We start from the raw sequence: 20,878 nt of genomic DNA, 5'->3' as shown, positions 1-20,878 counted from the left end.
ATCCATCCATCTATCTAACTATCTATCTGAATGGAGAATTGTCAGGCTTAAATTTCCAGAACATAGGTTAAAATTTCACAAAATATCTGTCAAAATCTGGTGTTAACTGTAAATCAAAAACATCTTTAGCGATAGCTCAACTAGAAGAGCATGACTGTAAGTTTGATTTCCAAGATGATAATGATAATTGAATTTTTTTTTTTTATCTTTAGACTCATTTTAAACATTATAAGTTATATTACATATATCAAATTTTTTAAAAGTCTCATTAAAATTTCTCTGTTAGCAGTAGCTTCTCTGGTAGCTAGTTTAGCTCTGGCTTTAACACTGAAACTTTAGAGCAACAGGAATGACAAATTTATCATCTGACTGACTAATAATATATCATTTAACATTTTTACCTGGCACAAATAGCCGTGCGCTGTTGCTCTGTCTGGTCTCAGACGTGTAGCGATGTCTCGTCATGCAGCGGTAGTTGAATAATTCGTCCTCCTTCTGCACATCCAGAATGTACAAGGCCCCTGTGGACGTTATGAGAAATCGAGCCCCTAAAAACACAAAATATGATTTTATTAGGATGAGGTAAACATCTTTGTAAACTTTAATAAATTGGTGAGTGTTAAACACAGTTAATCAGGAGCATCTGTATGTCATAATGAGACATTATCATGGTTAACAGTCTTGTTTTTCCCATCAGCCTCAGTAGGAATTCGCTGATTTAGTGCAGCTATTCCTGCCGGTCACGTCGCTCATGTACCAGTAAGTACTGATTTCATGCTAATGGTCTGATAACACAGAATATGCAGGTCATAAAACTTTATGAGGAATAATGTCTGCCAGGGCCGCCACACGGTCTGCCATGCCTCTCAGAGGAGACATCTGTGTCAGATTGATTGAGAATGCCATTTGCTCTCCTTTCGGTGCAATGACTAAAATTGAGGGGTGGAAGTTGTCTCATTTCCTGCAACAAGAACATATAGAACAGGCCTCAAATAAGAAGGTAATTCCACCACGTCATTTAAAGCCAAATATTTTTTTAGTAAGGGAATGAAACTTTACAAAAAGTTTTAAGACCCTCAGAATGGGCAACAATATTATTTGTTTCCAGATTTTTTGGGAATCATATTTTAATGTATGTATATATATATATATATATATATATATATATATATATATATATCGGGTCATTTTGGACCCGAGTTAGTATGTTGTACGATTAGGAACCAAAAAAAACTTTTTGTAAGATTATCTACAAAGTTGTAGTAGTTAAAAAAAAAAAAACCTTCTGTAAAATATATTTAGCTTTTCCCCATATCTCACACACTTTTGGCACTGAATTTTGTTGATTAACATGAATATCTGCGCCTATTGAGGAACCATTGCACCATGAAAATTGTACATCTTTTTTATCTGAAAGTGAAAGTTTATGCAAGTAAAATTTTTTTATTTACTTTGAAAAAAAAAAAAAAACGTATATTAATGTTGTTTTGTTAGAAATAAATATGCAGGCTTCATAAATTTAAGAATCATGAGTTATAATGATAAATTCCATTCATTCCAGTGGGGTGTTTCCAACAAAAGCTCCACATAGCCTCTCTCTGTGTGTGTTTATGTTAGTCTGTTAATTCTCTGTGCAATAAATCAAGTACCATAAATAAAACAGTTTAGCAATGAATAAAAGAAGCTAGAGTGAGCCAAAAGGCGAGATGCAGGTATTGTGAGTTCTGACCCAGTTAGAGATGAAACACTGCAGATCTGAGGTCCTGCGGGCTTTGCCAGTCGTGGACTTAATGTGGAGTGTGACGAGTTGCAATTTACACAGCGAGTGAGTGGAGAGAGAGAGAGAGAGGGAGAGAGAGAGAGAGGGAGAGAGAGAGAGAGAGGGAGAGAGAGAGAGAGAGAGAGAGAGAGAGAGAGAGTGAGAGACAGAGAGAGAATGTGTTCATTTTGTCTAAGCAAAGATTAATGAGCTGTCTGATGTTTTTTATGTTGTATGACTATATATATATATATATATATATATATATATATATATATATATATATGTGTGTGTCTATGTGTGTGTGTGTGTGTGTGTGTGCATGTGTGTGAGTCTGTGTGTGTGTGTGTGTGTGTGTGTGTATGTGTAATTGTATTATAATAAATGTATAAAATAAATATCCTACTGTGATGAGTGGGGCGGGGCCGAGAGCCATGGGAGCGAGCGAGGCCGGTGGAGTGATTGGGAAATGAGCGACACCTGCTCCACTCGCCGGTGAGATCGGAAGGATACAAAAGAAGAACGACGACAGTGAAGGACGAGAGAGGACCAGGGGTGTATTCCAGAAAGCAGGGTTAACTCACCGTGAACTAAACCCTGAAATCTCCGTTTATTAACCCCAAACCTTGCTTACTCGAGGTATGTGGTTCCAAAAACGCATCCGGGAGTAAGTTCATTCAACTCAGAGTATGTTCCTGGTTAAGACTCAAGACATTCTCAACAGAGCGATGAATTGACGAGTCACTATAGAAACGGACGCTAAGAAAAAGCACGCCAAACTGTTTCTTTCTTCTTCGTTTGTTCATTAGTTGTTTACATGCTTAGTGCATATCGTGTGTATGTATGGCGACCACAGCAGACACACACACACACACACACACACACACACACACACACACACACACACACACACACACACACACACACAGACACTATCTCCCATTTACTCAAACATACACTTCAGCAGGAGCAAATTACATTTCTACTAACAGTCACACTTAATGTGCTGTTGTATTTGTCTTGAGAATGAGGAGGATGAAGATGTTTCAGGTTATTTAGAATGAGATTATTAACTCAGTAGCACTGCTATCCTGTGCCGTTTTGTATTTGAGATGGTGCAATGAAAGGCCAAGCGTTGAGGATGAATATACTTACAGAAGAGCCGATAGGGAGTCGCGTGCCCCAGTTCCTTAATCTGATAGCTGGAGCTCTTGAGGTGCTTTAACTGTGTCGAAATGACAGGTTACTGGTTTCTTTTCTCTTCCTGTAAAGCCGATTTCTCAGTTTCTCCCTCTAGCAATCTCACATGTTTCACTTCTCCTTTAAATACAGTAGCAAACCCAGACCACACAATGCTCTAATGCTTATCACTCACAATACAGTTTCAGCCTTTTCTTTACACTCTGGAGCCATATAGTCCAAACTAGTCTCACATAAAACTTGTTAAAAATCTTTAGATACCATATGTTTGCCATTAAAACAAATCAAACAATACAATCAAAACAAACTGGCACATATTCCCACAATAGATTTCCCTAACCCATAAGCATAAAACACCAGCTCCTACATATTTTACAATTTTGCCAACAAATCAAGACTGGCACTAACACCAAGATTTCAAGGATTCCAGGCCTCTGGTTCCAACTGCTGCAAAGGCACATCAGCAAGATAAGACACACATGTGTTACCTTCCAAATGACACATGAAAACATTGAACACAATTAACATGAATCTGTTCCCTTGGCTCTGATGATTTTCCTGTAAGGTATTGAGCAGTTATTTGATTTGTGTGTGTGTGTTCACTGCACAATAGCCTGAGATCAATAGTAACGATCCATATCGCCTCTGACAGTGGCCTGTCTGCAATGTGAACCGCAAAGAAGAGCCTTCAGTGAGTATTTGATAACGCTGAGATGTCTGATACAATGTAGTCAATAAAAATCAAAAGGCGATTCACAGATTCTTTTGAGTCAACACATAAAAGCATTTGTAGTCAAATAAATATTTATTTAGTAGTGCCTGATAAGAAGCTTGTACTGTTGATCATACAAATCAGTTCAAAAGAATGATTCATTTGTAAATCAGACAACACTCATAATGACTTCAGTGAATGATTTTTGTTTACAATTTCACTACTGCTCAAAAGCTCAACACGATTTTTTAAATGTTTTTGAAATATTTGATTTATGCATTTACAATGTTTGGTCAAATTACAGTGAAACTGTAATATTGTGAAATATTATTACAATTGAGAAAAGTGGTTTTATTCTTTCATATATTTTAAATTGTAATTATTTTTGTAATGTCAAAGCTGAATTTTTAATGTCACATGATCCATCAGAAAGCATTCTAATATGCTGAAATTTCATCTTATTAATAATGTTGAAAACGGTTCTGGTACATAATTTTTGTGGAAACCATAATATGCTTTTTTTTATTAGTTTTTTTTTAGGTTTATGTGACGAATAGAAAGTTAAAAATAGAAATAGAAATAGAAAAAAGAAATAGAAGTCTTTTGTAACAGTACAAATGCCGCAACTGTCACTTCTGATTAATTTAATGCATCCTTGCAGAATAAATGTATTAATTTCTTCAAAAATTCTTACTGATTCCAAACTTTTGAACGATAGTCTATATCATAACCTAAACATGCATAAGCATGTCACAATTTTAATTATCATATTATCATAATTATCATACAATTATCATAATTTTTTTTTACATTTAATGAGCACTTGCAAAGTCCCTGCTTTATTTGAAGATTCTGAGCTCTTAAAACCATAGGCTAAACCACACTATCTAGTTTGTACACCTGTTAAATCCATGCTTTAAAAACGGGAAACATCATGTCTAATGCTGAAATTGTTGATGTGGCATTTACCAAAAATGTATCTCAGAAATCAAGTTCTGATATTTTTCTGTTAGCTGATTCACACAAACTCATAATCACATTTTACTTCGTATGGTTATATACAGTAGACCTCACATACCTCAAATCACTTAAATGCTAAAAACACATGCCAAACACACTTCCTCAGTCCCAAACATCATCTTACAAGTCTTTTTTATTAACTGTTGCCCATCACAATCTTGACTGAACCTAAACTTTTAGGATGACCTTTCAGTCCATGTGATTTATAACTCTGAACAACAACAAAAAACTAAGCTAAATAAAAAAATTTAATCTACATAGGTTAGGAGTTTGATAAATTCACTTGGTCTAAGCAACAGCAGTAGCACAAAAGCAAAAGACAAGTCCTCTTTTGAAACCAAATTATACAAAATAAACCGGGGGAGAGTTTCCTGAGAAAAAAAAAAAAAACACGTGAAAGACCCAGGGGTTTAATAAAGCCAATCATGCAAATAAGTGAGCTTCAGTTTGATCAGTGACTTTATCAGAGAGAGATGGAATGCAATTAACACGGCTGTAAAAAGCATCATTTGTCAGAGAGTGAGATGTTGACAGAAGCTGCAGTTGTCAGGGTAACGCAATCCATCATGTTACCGCACACACACACACACACACACACACACACACACACACACACACACACACACACACACTCCTGTCTGTTCTCCTCATCTGAAGAGGACTGATCTTCAATCCAGCTGTTCATACAAACATTTAAAGAGACCAATATGTTACAGCACCGGTTTAAATCAACAGATCTACTGTAGACTCAATCCTAGTGATTGCTGCATATCAGTGCAACATTATTATTCAGGACAAATTTAGAGAAATGTTCTGACAATTTGTAAACATTTTTAAAGAAAATGCGAGAAGTCTTTTGCCATGCAAAATTCACAGCTGTGACATTATGCTGTTTATCTGTTTACTATAATATATACAGTACACACACACACACACACACACACACACATACACATATTTATTTTATATATATATTTATATTTTTTACACCATGACACAATGCTCTTGTGGTCGTTTACTGTATAAAAAATATTACAATTATTATAACAGCGCATGAATATTACTCACACAGATTTATAAAGCATTATGAATGCATTAGTTCCGAACTGATTGCACTGTATTTTATGTAAAATAATTTCTATTTTTATATGTCTTAAATTATGTTTAAGTAAGTTTTTAAATTCCCTGTTTTAATTTTGTGATTATTGTTTTCATGATCATTTTACTTTTTTATGTAAAGCACTTTGAATTACCATTGTGTACGAAATGTGCTATATAAATAAACTTGCCTTGCCTTAAACCATATTATACAGTATATACAATAGTCAATTAGTTTTTTTAATATAAACATTTTTACATAACATGATTAACTTCCCAGCAGTTTGAGGTTTGATTTTTGCATCCCATCCCAGCGATTATTAGCTGCTAATAGGAAACTCATCCAGCTGAGTCAGAGAACACACATCTGCCGGAGAGCAAATCTGGATGAAATATTCAAACAAGCTTGACCCTTAAAGGGAACATGAGCTGTACTTTATTATTATTATTATTATTATTATTATTATTATTATTATTATTATTTTATAATGCTCTCTGGGTTTAATTATAAAGTTAGTGTTATTTTTCATTAAAAAAATCATCATAATTTAGAAGTAAGAGGCTATTTTGATTTTGGATCCTGTTTTTGAGAATCTCTGCAGAACAGTTGTTTTTATAGATGAGTACATTCAAGACAAGTAAACGCCCACTGCTATGATTGGCTAAAAGTTTTGCTTATTAAAATGACAGATGGACACTGCTGTGACGTACTCTGAAAACAACATGGATCATATGGGCTTAAAACATATAAATACTCAGTATATATCAAACGGTCTGGACAGACATTGCAATAGTGGTAAAAGCACATTTCCTCACATTTATGTGTTGCGACATTACCGTTGTATCCACTCTAATCAGACTCAGCACTGCATCATCATTTACTTTCAGTCTTTCTGAAAATTCTGGCTCATACTGTCTTGTTTTAAAATGAATCTGTAGCAAAGTAAAGCAAACAAACAAAGAGTGTTTCACTGATGCGATCTGGAGCGCTTTACTAATTTCACCCGTGTTTACACCAGACGCGAGTGGTGCAACATGACCATAGACAGCAGAACGGCACGGATTGACATGATAAATCTCGGAAAGTTAACCAAAGTCCCACTCTGTGTCTGACATACTAGCATTCGCACCACTGACCTAAAAGTGAAATTGATCTGCGAGATGATGCATAACATCCTCTCTACATATATTAGGATCACAAGAAAGCAATTTAAAGACTTTTTTCAAAACTTACACTACACAGTGTCTTGTAATCTCGTAAGGTCATCTGTATGGTTCTGTTGATGGAGTAATTTTGTGTTTGCTTCTCTCTAGTATTTCCTCTCCTGCTACTACAAGCATGTATCGGTGGGCGGGGCTAAAGAGATCTTCTCTTGCGGAGGTGGAGCTTAGCCACACTATTACTTCATAAAGTGGCACATTCCAAAACGAGTCGCTTTCTAAGCTTGGTTTCAGTAAAAGTTGTTTTTAAATCAACAAGAAAGTTTTGAGTTTTGAAACATACAGGATGTTTTTATACTGCATTGACTTATCTCAGACGATCAAGGGAAATATGACTTCTCAGTTCATGACCCCTTTAAAATCATTAACTTCTCAGCTGCGAAACGAAGGATTGAAATCAGAAGCTCCATTTGCCTGATATCTCTTCATTATGGATGAGAGGCACCATAATTCAAAGACATTAAATATTCAAGACTGAGTACAAGAGAGAGTGATAGAGAGAGTGATGAAGAAGGGTAGAACAAGACAAATGAAAGATAAATGGATAGATGAAAGCTTGCGACAGTAAGTGTGAGAGCATGTGTCCTTGCTATTGTGATCAGTTCATTAAACTCCCGGAATATATATATATATATATATAACTGCTGCAAACTGTATATATATCCTATAATGTCAAATCATGTGCTAAATTAGATCCTATTAATCTTTTATAACACTGCTTAGTGGGAAACGAGTTTCATTTACAGTGAGGAGTTGATGACAATAAAACAAAACAGCTTTATGGGCTAAAAATAAAACACATAAACCTGCTATAGCCTTCTTTTGGAGTGCATTTTTTCCCCTGTAGCTCAATATGGCAGTAGCAATGGCAAGGTCATGTGAAAGCAGACACTGATAAAATTGACTTTGAATTAATGGTAAGCTTTGGATAAAAGGACATTGCAAATGCAATGTAAATAAATAGATTTCTGTTCTGACACTTACACATTACAAGGCGCAGAATCTCTGCCAGTGGCCCTCAGTGTGTTTTCTGTTAAATGGATATTTGATGACCAGGTTTATTTGCAAATAATCTTTGTGCACCTCTATCTCTCCTGGAGTCAGTGGAGAGACAAAGTGTGATAACACCCTGTCAATTATGCTCAGGTTTGAATTGCTCCAGGGGGAAGTTTCAATCCCCTCGTGATTGCTGGCTGGACTGCCATCCCCATCAGAGTAAACAGGAACAGACGGCTACAAGCATCTCGGGACTTCTGGACAATACTTCCCCATGTCAACTAGACACAGTAGTCTGCATACAAAATGACTGATGATTTTCAACAAAGACAAAGCAAGTGAATTGTTTTGTCCAGTTTTATTTTTTGTACATTATCATTTTTTTTTTTTTTATAAAATGCATATTACAATTTATAATTTGTTGTATAAAAAATAAAATAAATAAAAAATGAATAACAATAAATAAAGATAAAGCAAGTGGTCTGTTTTGTCTATGTATGTATGTATGTATCTATATATATATATAATATATATATATATATATATATATATATATATATATATACACACACACAAAAATATTTGTGTATAGTTCAAATGAACAAACAAAAAGCAAAGCACAAAAATAAATGTAAATAAATACATACATGCATAAATAATACATCGACAAAACAGCCCACTTGCTTTGTCTTTCTTATTTATTATTATTTATTATTCATTATGAAATATTATCTATAACTGTTTATAACAATTTCTAAATATTTCAAAGAAATCGTGAGTTGAACTTTCCCATGCAAAAATCGGCATATTAGAAAAACTAACTAAATAAATAAATACATAAATAGGTAAATAAAGAAAAACAGCCCACTTACTTTGTCTTTGTTATTTATTATTATTTCTAATTTATTCTTAAATACTGTTTATCATTTATTATAACAAATGACTTCTAAATATTTTAAATAAAATTTGAGTTGAACTTTCCCATGAAAAACTCGCCAACGTGACACTGCAGTTGTGGTCATTTATTGCACAAAAATATATATATATAAAAAAAATAAAATTGTAAGTAAATAAATAAATGTGTGCATGAGTGGGTGTAGTTTCATTCAAAAATAAACAGTCAACAATCTATTTGACTGAATCAAACTGACTACATTATATTAGAATCAGCAAAATGTAAAGATCAGAACAAAAGGTCAAAGTAGAAACATTTAATTAAAAATGTTTCAAAAACATACATTCTTCAGTTTTGCACTGCACATGATGAAAAGTTTACAAAAATGGGGTATTAACCACATGACACTCCATCTCTCTCTCTCTCTCTCTCTCTCTCTCTCTCTCTCTCTCTCTCTCTCTTTCCCTCTCAGGGTTAGTACGTAATGGTTTTTCTGTCAGCTGCTCCACCTGAACAATGTGCACAGAATGTTACCGTGGAGACCGACAATTACTCCATTACGCTTTTGTGGAGTTGACATTGTTCTTTTAGCTCTCTACATCTTCCCTTGAAAAGCCATGTTTGCCCTCATGCAAAAATGTGTGAAAGTTTCCTAGAACCTGCAGTACATAAATCATATAATCACACATCCTTTGGCTTATTCTGTCGGACACTGCAATATGCATCTTAGTAATGTAAGCGAACAATGTCATTTTTGATGTGCTCGAATTCTACCTCTCGTCCCAACTGCAGCTGCTGCTATCTGAGATAATTAGCCCCTGGCTATGGTTTAATTGCCTGTCAGCATATGCAGTAAAATGCAGGTTAAACACCCAGGTGCCAAAAGGCTGTGTTTCCTCTGTGGCTGCCCCCTCAGTGCTGTGATGCACAAGACAGCTTGTGCTTGTGCACCAGAAAGACAGACAGACAGCATAGAGAGCGAGACGCTCTTTTGCAGAATACAGCTGTCCTGAAGCTTGCAAATTTGCAAAAGTTGGGTTGTCATGTCTGATACACCCACTTTCTACCCAGAACACCCCCCCCCCCACTCACACACACAGACACCTCCCCATCTCCACCTCTCTCAGGCAAAACCGTGATTCTTTCTCTTTCCTTGACAGCTGTTCTTTTTCCGGCTATGTACTGAACAAAAAAGAGGTTTAAGCTATTTCAGAGACGTGTCTATTTTGTGGTTTGCATTCTATCTGACTCTTTACTACAAGACGTATCGGTCTCTTTAGGTGTGATGTGACAGGCGAGAGGAAGGTGAGTTGGTTACTGTGGCAACCAGCGGAGTGATTCGTAGGCTGTGACATTAGCGGGTGGAGACGGGGGGTAGGGGGCGGTAGGATTGCTGGAGGCAGATCAGAGCACTGTGTCACTGGGCTACAGCACCAAGACATTCTCCATGTCTCTTGCTGGCTGGAATAAGAGAGAAAATTATCCCTTTTTAGGGTCCTGCCTCTGAGGACGTCAAGCCTCCAGCCTTACAAGCCCCTGTGTCTTACTCAAAATTTATGTGACTGGACATACAGTGTAAAATTTTGTATGCATTATACATGTTATACATGGAGCTCTTTTGATGGACTCAGCTGTTTGAAATCGGACGGCACAGGACTGTGGGCTACAAGAAGCCCTTGGCATGTTTTTTGCCACATTTAGATGGCACTGTGGGGGAGATTTAAAATAAAAAAGACGACTGCAATGATTTAATTAGTAGTGGCTGTTAAGGCAAACATCGCTATCACTATATACATATTACCCAGCTAACAGAGAACATTCTGGCAGGGTTTTTTCAAAATTATAAACAACATTCTTCCAGTTCTCTGGTCTTCAGTAAGGCTCTTAAAGGGGGCATTGGATGCAAAATTTACTTTTACATATATGTGTTTTAGCAGTGTGTGGACACAACCAGCCTAGAATGATAAAAGTCAATATGAGCAGTATAGTGTCAGCGACTGCTGATGGACTGTCCCGCATTAGCATATCTCCACCCTCAACCAGTTGTACGCTGTCCACCATTTTCTCTGCACTCGAGCAGCTCTAGTGATATGTCTTGTAAAGCAATGCAGGTGTTTTGTAGTTGGATGTAAATGAGAACATAAGGCCGGTTTCTCACCGAAAGCGTGAGCAGCGCATATTTTTTTTGGTGTGCATGTTAGCAAATGAGTGCATTCACACGGGGAGAAGGAGCAGCGCCTGAGCCTCAAGCAGGAGTGTTGCATGAGCATTACTGAAGGAATGGTTTCGGTGCTGAGTCTATTTTTGCTGTTCAAACTTTTAAGACTTTTTCAAGACTTTTATTCAAGTTTATAACTGGCCAACTTCTTTATTGCTACACGTGTGACTGCATCATATAATAACAATTAATTAATAATATTGATAGTTCATCGTCTAGCTGACTACGTCTTGTATTATTATTCTTTTTTTTTTTCTAAAATCCTGTCAAACGTGCACAAACTACTAGCTAGTACTAAATATTGTAGAAACATAATTTTCTGTAAAGTTGCTTTGTAACATTTTGTATTGTAAAAAGCGCTATACAAATAAACTTGAATTGAATTGAATTGAATTGAATATTTTATGACATGATTTTTGTCGTATGACTTGTTATATAGCATGTGAGCCATATGGGCCACTTTTATGACAATATGATGATACTTTTGAAGCTTGAAAGCTCAGCACATTATTCAAATTTTTTTCTTTTCTTTTTTTCCTGAAAGCCTTACAGGTTTAAAACAAACGGACAAACGAATAAATGATGACAAAATGTTCATTTTTGGTAAACTATTCCATTAAAGAAATGTTCCGTCCTTAATATCTATATGCATATGTCCTGTATAAATATTCTAGTAAATATTTGATATTATTTAAAGTTACTATTTAAACTACACAATTTGCCCTGTTTTTATAGTACACTGAAAATACACAAATTAAAAATTACAAAACCATAACAAATAAAAATATAGCACATTGATAATAGTAACATAAATAAATAAATAAATAAATAAATAAATAAATAAATAAATAAATAAATAAATAAATAAATAAATAAATAAATAAATAATTAGAGCTGAACTCCGAGTGTCATTTATCCTGCTTGTATACTCACAAACACTGATGAGAGAAACAATTTATACCTCTCGGGTTTGAACTGCTAGTCAACAGGATTTTCTCACAGGTGTCTGCGATGGATCAATGAGCCAGTATCATCTCCCAAAGATCAATCTAAGAAGCAGACGTCGAATGATCAGAAAAGTTCTCCACATTATGCAGTGCAAACTGACAGATCTTTGATCACGACAACAGACGCCAGAAAAAAGAAGCTCCCCTGTTCCTCTCCGCATCCTCTTTCATGTCTGGTGAGGTTCTGGTGCTCTGGGCATATGGTGCCTGGATCTCCTGTGATGACAAGTGACAGGTTAACAGAGGCGCCCGTGGGGGGTGCCGCACTGCGGCGGGGGGAGAAGGTGGGCTGTGAGTTTGCTAAACACTCCCATCTGTTCATATCCTGAGGCGCTATTGTATCATCTTATGCAGATGAACTTGTACGGGAGGCACGTTAGCACACATACAGCGGAGTTAGGAAAGCAGCTACTAGGTTCAGAATCTTCTTGCGAGCAAACATCGTTTTGTGAATTAGATCAATTTTAGGATATACATGTAATCCCGCTGACCCAGTTTTACTCATTAACCACAGCTAGGCTGGAGGCTGTGTCAAAAACCTAAGTAGCACCTGACAAGAGTTTTGTTGAACTAGCAGCCGTTTAGAAAGAGCTGAGACTTTCAGTTAGCTTTAGCAACAATGCTATAACTCACTGTTATATATATATATATATATATATATATATATATATATATATATATATATACAGTACAGACCAAAAGTTTGGAAACATTACTATTTTTAATGTTTTTTAAAGAAGTTTCTTCTGCTCATCAAGCCTGCATTTATTTGATCAAAAATACAGAAGAAAACTGTAATATTGTGAAATATTATTACAATTTAAAATGATAGTTTTCTATTTGAATATAGATATAAAAAAAATTATTCCTGTAATGCAAAGCTGAATTTTCAGCATCATTACTCCAGCCTTCAGTGTCACATGTAACATCCAGTCTATCACATGATCATTTAGAAATCATTCTAATATTCTGATTTATTATGAGTGTTGGAAACAGTTCTGCTGTCTAATATATTTGATGAATAAAAGGTTAAAAAAAACTGCATTTATTCAAAATAAAAAAAAAAATTCTAATAATATATATTCTAATAATATATTTTTTAATAAGTGATCTTTACTATCACTTTTTATCAATTTAACACATCCTTGCTGAATAAAAGTATTGATTTTATTTAAAAAAAAATTACTGACCCCAAATTACTGACCAGTAGTGTATATTGTTATTACAAAATATTTATATTTTAAAAACATAGCTTCTTTTTTTTCTTTTCTTTTTTTTTTACTTTTTATTCATCAAAGTATCCTAAAAAAGTATAACATGTTCTGAAAAAATATTAAGCAGCAGAACTGTTTCCAACTTTGATAATGAATCATCATATTAGAACAATTTCTAAAGGATCATGTGATAATGATCCTAAAAATTCAGCTTTGCATCACAGAAATAAATGATAATTTAAAGTATAATAAATTTAATAACAATTATTTTAAATTGTAATAATATATCACGATATTAATTTTTTTCTGTATTTTTGATCAAATAAATGCAGGCTTGATGAGCAGAAGAAACTTCTTTCAAAAACATTAAAAATAGTAATGTTTCCAAACTTTTGGTCTGTACTGTATATATATATATAAATAAAGGATCAAAACATTTACTTCATCTTTTAAACATAATCAACACTATTACTTTTGTTTACACAGTGTTAATGTTCTTTGGTAGCAGTGAAAAACAGTAGTTAAAGGGTGTGTTTTGTTTTTACACTGGAGTTGCGTATATGTTCAAGATCTTCGATACCGATTAAATGTTACTTACAGTATATAAACAGGATAAATTCAGTTCAGTCAATCCTTGCTAGAGATTTAGATATTATTGTGGATGCTTTTTTTAAGCAGATGTCTTATCCTGTGGAAAATCTGCAAAACAAAATAGTCAGATTAGAGGATTGAGAACATTGAAACACATGTTATTTTACGATCGGCTGATACACAGAGAGCTTGATCTCTATAATCCTATAGTATGTACCTAAATACATGTATTAAATTTGCTTTGGCTCAGAGACAAGTTTAAAATAAACCTAAGAAGCTTTTGGCAGACACAAAAAATTGCTGTATTAAAAAAAAAAAAATCCTCAAATCCATGTAAAACTGATGTAATTACTCCACTGATATGCTCCGTAAGTTATGATTGTGTGGGTTAACTGAGGATGATGATGATGATGATAATAAGAGTATTTTGTCCTGATTGGGCTGATTACTATCACAAACTGATGGTTTAAAGAGTTTAAAGATGAACCACGGCGCTCATGAACACAGTCAGAGATGTTGTGGGCTCTCAGAGGCTGTCAGACCGCAGTCCCTCATTAGGTGCCAATTAGACATTAACAGCCTGACTCACTGCAATGGAGAGAAGTGATCTGTCTCTGCCCACAATATCGGCCCAGACATGGCAAATACATATTGTGGAACATACAGCTCTTTTTTATGATTTCTTATATTAAAAAACACACAGATCTAGTTCATTTTCTACAGCACACACAAAAAAGTGCATAGCGAATACATTTAAAAAATATGCATATTTACAATGACTACAAACGTCTTCGACATAACCTTGTTGTTGTTTTAGACTGTACACTCTTAAAAATATATTGTCTAAATAGGGGTTTTCGCAGCATAAAAGAACCACTTCAAGGAACATTTCTTAAAAGAACCACTTTTTTCTTAGATTGAAAACTACACTGAACAAAATTATAAACGCAACACTTTTGTTTTTGCTCCCATTTTTCATGAGCTGAACTCAAAGATCTAAGACTTTTTCTATGTACACAAAAGGCCTGTTTCTCTCAAATATCATTCACAAATCTTTCTAAATCTGTGTTAGTGAGCACTTCTCCTTTGCCGAGATAATCCATCCACCTCACAGGTGTGACATATCAAGATGCTGATAAGACAGCATGATTATTGCACAGATGTGCATTAGGCTGGCCACAATAACAGGTCACTCTAAAATGTGCAGTTTTATCACACAGCACAATGCCACAGATGTTGCAAGTTTTAAGGGAATGTGCAATTGGGATGCTGACTGCAGGAATGTCCACCAGAGCTGTTGCCTGTGAATTGAATGTTCATTTCTCTACCATAAGCATCCTCCAAAGGCGTTTCCGAGAATTTGGCAGTACATCCGGCCTCAAAACTGCAGACCACGTTTAACCACACCAGCCCAGGACCACCACATCCACATCTTCACCTCCAAGATTGTCTGAGACCAGCCACCCGGACAGCTGCGGCAACAATTGGTTTGCATAATCAAAGAATTTCAGCACAAACTGTCAGGAACAGGGAAGCTCATCTGCATGCTCGTCGTCTTCATCGGGGTCTCGACCTGACTGCAGTTCGTCATTGTAACAGACCTGAGTGGGCAAATGCTCACATTTGATGGCGCCTGGCACTTTGGAGAGGTGTTCTCTTAACGGATGAATCCTGGTTTTCACTGTACAGGGCAGATGGCAGACAGCGTGTATGGGGTCGTGTGGGTGAGTCGTTTGCTGATGTCAATGTTTTGGATCGAGTGGCCCATGGTTGCGGTGGGGTTATGGTATGGGCAGGCGTATGTTATGGACAATGAACACAGGTGCATTTTATTGATGGCATTTTGAATGCACAGACATACTGTGACGAGATCCTGAGGGTCATTTTTGTGCCATTTTATCCACGACCATCACCTCATGTTGCAGCATGATCATGCACGGCCCCATGATGCAAGGATCTATACACAATTCCTGGAAGCTGAAAACATCCCAGTTTTTGGATGGCCAGCATACTCACCGGACCTGTCACCCATTGAGCATGTTTGGGTTGCTCTGGATCGGTGTATACGACAGCGTGTTCCAGTTTCTGCCAGTATCCAGCAACTTTGCACAGCCATTGAAGAGTGGACCAACATTCCACAAGCCTCAGTCAACAACTTGATCTGAACTCTGTGCGAAGGACGAAATGTTGCACTGCGTGAGGCAAATGGTGGTCACACCAGATACTGACTGGTTTTCGGACCCCACAATACAGTAAAATGCACATTTTAGAGTGACCTTTTATTGTGGCCAGCCTAAGGCACATCTGTGCAATAATCATGCCGTCTAATCAGCATCTTGATATGTCACACCTGTGAGGTGGATGGATTATCTCAGCAAAGGAGAAGTGCTCACTAACACAGATTTAGACAGATTTGTGAACAATATTTGAGAGAAATAGGCCTTTTGTGTAAATAGAAAAAGTCTTAAATCTTTAAGTTCAGCTCAAGAAAAATGGGGGCAAAAACAAAAGTGTTGTGTTCATATTTTTTTTTTTATATTTTAATCCAAATATCATTTTTCCACTGTAAAGAATGTTTTGTGCATCGGAAAGGTTCTATGGATGTTAAAGGTTCTTTATGGAACCATCAATGCCAATAAAGAACCTTTATTTTTAAGAGCGTATAATGGCAACATACAGTATGATCAATTGCAGCAACAAATCGAGTCAAAGTTTTCCCTACATCACAGCAGACAGATTCTCCTGAAGAACACTGGGTCAGCGAGTATTTCAGCAGGCCGTCTGTCTAAACCACTTCAGCTCAGATGAGAATCCTTACAGGCCACCAAAGACCAAATATTTGTTCTTAAGCTTTAATTCATTTGTTTTAGTCTCTGCGTTAATTCTGTTCTTCTCCATATGCCAGCCGGATTACTGCACACCAACAGTCTGGAAGTGGACATTTTAATTACTCTGTGTGGCCCCTGCCTGTGTGGCCCTGGATCGCAGCCCAGGGGTCCATTTTTCAACCTACTTATAGTACAAATGGCATCAACATTACAGAGAGGAACTATACGCAGTGCCATCTTCATCTCCAAAGACAGAGCAAGGATAAAACGAAAGCAGATTTTAAATGATTGCAGATTAGAAAGATTTCCTTCATTTTAAACTAAACCGTGCACATTCTCTTTTTCAAGAGTGTTAATGATTTGAGTTGAAATGAGCTTTTTCCCGTTATATCCTCAACACTGTAATGAAACGAAGTCACAAAAACAATGTATTATTTTATAAACATATTATAATTTATCTTCTAATTCAATATGAACGTATATTTATACAAGTCTGCATTCATTGAGTTTATTTAATGTTTTATTATGCTTTATTTGGAGAATATCAGCTTCATCCTTCAAACAGCAGACTTATGCTCATTTCAACAGACTACAGAAATCGTTTGTTCATCAGTCTGTCAAATTATTTAATCAAAGGTGGGGAGGAAAGTAGGCCTCACTGTTTCCAGAAATGTGGAAGTGCTCACTTGTGATTTGCACTGTACATAATTATGTATTTATATGTTGTTGTTCTTAATGTTAGTGTTTATTTGGCTGTTGTTTAGTGTGTATTGAATGCCTTGGGATGCAAGGCAAATTTTGGATGAAATTCGAACACTAAAAGTGAAACTGAAATAGTATAAGAATAAATACAATACATAATTATAATATTTTTTAAAACAATAGTGTGTTACAATAGGAATAATGAAAATGACAAAAATTTAGGGGGGTAGCTTTGTACACAGTATGACTTCCCGGCACACATCCTTATATGTGCAATGTCTTCCCTTTTCCTCTAAATCTTGTATCTCATAGGTCAGCATGCTGAGGTCACCTCTCCCCCACAATCACCCGACTTCCACTCATCTGTCCATCTAATCTGCCGAGACCCATCTGCTCAGTGCACCCCACACAGAAGAGCAGGGGACAGCCATGACAACAATAACACAAGCTGTTTGATGAGTGTGCCCATCACTCACCAGTGTTTGTCCAGTGTCTAGATGCTGACTCGCTCAAAATCTAACCTGAACATGAGGGTGCAGTCACATGCACAATTTATATGTCACGACAAACAGTACATTCTAAATGTCAAAGTGACAAAAACGACATATTTCAAACTTAAAGTTCCATATACACCAAATATATATTTTAATTGAATTTTATATAAGTTTTATATGTTTTAATTACTTAATAATATCTATTAAATCAATGAATTAAATTGAAAATAATACTTAATAAATATGTAATGTAAATCGATATAAATGGATCAGTCTGCGATGACTGCACTGCCCTGACTGATTACATAGAAACAGGTCGTTTGACACGCAGAGTTTCAAAAACTACTTGAGCCAAACAGACAAACAAAAACCTTTAAGCAAATACTCAGATGTCATCAATTATAAATCTAGGTTCAGATGAGAATGCAATTATGCATTTTAACACATTTTAACAAGTGCAGCATCTGGGGTTAGTCATTCATAAATAATTCACCATATGTTTACAATGCTCATATCAGGATTCATATTTGTGGAAAGAGACTGGTGTCTGGTGCCTCTGGCTTCAAGTGATGATTCTGCAAGACACACTGCAAAAATTTTATTATTATTATTATTATTATTATCCATACATACATTCTTTAAACCGCTTACACTCTCTAGTCTAGGGTTGTGGGAATGATGGAGCAGTAAGAATAATAATAATTTTAATTATTATTATTTTATATATATTATATATATTTTTTATATAAGTTTACTTTATTAAATTGTAAAATTGTTCAGAGAATATAATTAGATTTTTCTTCTGACCACATTGGGAAAATAGTTTCAACCATGTCATATTTTATGCACATCTATCTATTACAGTATCAATGATGAACAATTATTCTATCCTTTCCCCTCCAATAAAACATTCATTCTGCAGTGTAAATGAACAGCCTTGTCTTTACTCAAGCTTGTCTGCACAGTCACACAGAAGATGGCTGCTCACGATCACATGATTTGGCCTCCATTTTGGAGTTTGCATGTTTGAGCAGTTGCACTAGTGGCAAAGCTTTACAGCGGGAGGAAGAGAGACAGCAGGCCTGAAACCTCAGAGCGCTAGAGAAAGGATGAATCGTACTTACAAACAGAGTGAGTAATAACTGTCAAGAGAACAGGGCTTATCTTCCCCACACAGATAATATGAAGGTCGCAATTAGATGAAGCCCCCCAACCCCCTCTTCGTTTTAGGTAATTTTGTTAAATTTCTTCAGCCAATTTACTTAAAAAACGGGCGTAGACGAATTCACTGGCTCCAGTTAGAAACACATGCAGCGTGTCAGCCAATCATTTACCTGCACAGCTAGCAGCGTAAAAACCTAGCAACAACATTTCTATTTAGTGAGGAATATGAAAGTTTTATCCTTTTCCCAAAATACATTCCTGACTTATGTTATTGGTAATTTGGTCATGATTTTTTTTTTTTTATACAAACCATAACCCTCCTTGAAATTGAGTAGACTGATTTAAAAAAAAAAAAAAAAAACACCTACAACCACCGTATGGTAGGCTAGCAAGTCTGCAGTGGACATTAAACATTGACCTTCTAAAACAACAGTAAGTAAACACACATCAAATGCGAACAAGTTACAAGCTAAAAGTAGCTGTTGGCCAATAGCTTTGTTTGTTTCAAATAGACGGTTGCAGCGTTGCCATGCAAACAACCTTAAGCGTTTTACTCTTCTTGTACCAAACGGTTCACCCTATTCACAAACATTTTAAAGATTATCATGAAAGCGCCTGCCAGGTTTTTCCTCCTTTCTCTCTGTAAACAATAGCAGGGAAGCGGTGTGTTAGGGGGCTGTGGGCATGAGCACAATGAACACTGAAACGTCGCCACCATTCAAACACACTGCGGCAGCTGTCCGCTGATGGTAAGGGCTCATGGAGACGCTCCTCAAGAGTGATTAGCTGCTGCAGTGGGGAAACTGATTTGCAGATGCAGGATACAAAATAAGGAGTCAAAGGTGAAATGAGGAATATGACATCATCATAATTAGCCAGATTGGGGACAGTTTGTACGTTCCAATTTAAGTCTTAGGGTAGCCAAATGTAATTTTTATGATGTGTTTTCTAAGCTGGATATGATCCAGTCTGAGGCTGGGTTTAATCATCTATGTGGGAGGAACTGTAATCAACACCAGCACACGATGTAAACAATTTAACAAAGATTAAACTGAAATTTAAATGAGAATAGATTGGATTCAACATAATATCTTTCAAATGACCAAGAATAAACTGACTATATATGTGTATTTGAAAGAGCTAAGATATGTGTGTGTGTGTGTGTGTGTGTCAAGTCAAGCATTGGCCAGATGTGACTTCTATATTGCTAATGTCATGAGGGGTTTAATAAACAGAGGGCAAAAAAAAAAAAAAAAAAAGGTTTTGCCATTTTTTTTCAATGTTGATTCCACAAAGAGTATGCTGCTCTTTGATGCCGTCACAACATTGAGCTTCCCGCCATATTTAGGAATATTTGGGAAATGTCAAGGAATTATACACTTTACCTTTAAGAAAGTTAAAAGAGTCAATTTTGAATTCACGTTGACCATAACAGTTTATGAAGTACCATTTAATAAAGAACCATTTCTTAAGCAACAAAGAATATCAACCATCAGTTCACTGTTCATAAATATTTCAACAATTAGCATTAACATAATCTATAACAATCAAGATCAATCACTTTAAACTGATGCCTCAGAAACCAGTGAACACTGAGAACTGCACAAATGCATCTCTCCCTCCGTCTTCCCATAATTGCACCCGCAGCATGATTAATGCACACTGATATTGATTTTCTTCTGCTTTTCAGAGTATCCCTTTTATTTATCCGGCTAAGCCTTGCTCGTCTCTGTCAGAGAGGAAAAGATGCAGGGATTGA

At 35.9% G+C, this 20,878-nt stretch overlaps 1 protein-coding gene across 3 annotated transcripts in view; it reads right to left on the bottom strand.

Annotated features, from left to right (window-relative positions):
- Positions 1-20,878, bottom strand: part of LOC132132451 (cell adhesion molecule DSCAM-like) — a 77,468-nt gene that overhangs the window by 39,590 nt on the left and 17,000 nt on the right. For all 3 annotated transcript variants that reach the window (XM_059544826.1, XM_059544824.1, XM_059544825.1), the window contains exon 4: positions 402-548. In XM_059544826.1, coding sequence (XP_059400809.1) covers positions 402-548 — 147 coding nt within the window. The remainder of the gene's footprint in view (positions 1-401; positions 549-20,878) is intronic.

The sequence above is a fragment of the Carassius carassius genome, chromosome 49 (assembly GCF_963082965.1).
Source record: "Carassius carassius chromosome 49, fCarCar2.1, whole genome shotgun sequence".
Taxonomy (NCBI): domain Eukaryota; kingdom Metazoa; phylum Chordata; class Actinopteri; order Cypriniformes; family Cyprinidae; genus Carassius; species Carassius carassius.
Note: the sequence above shows the minus strand (reverse complement) of the source record. Positions and strands in the feature narration are given on the sequence as shown.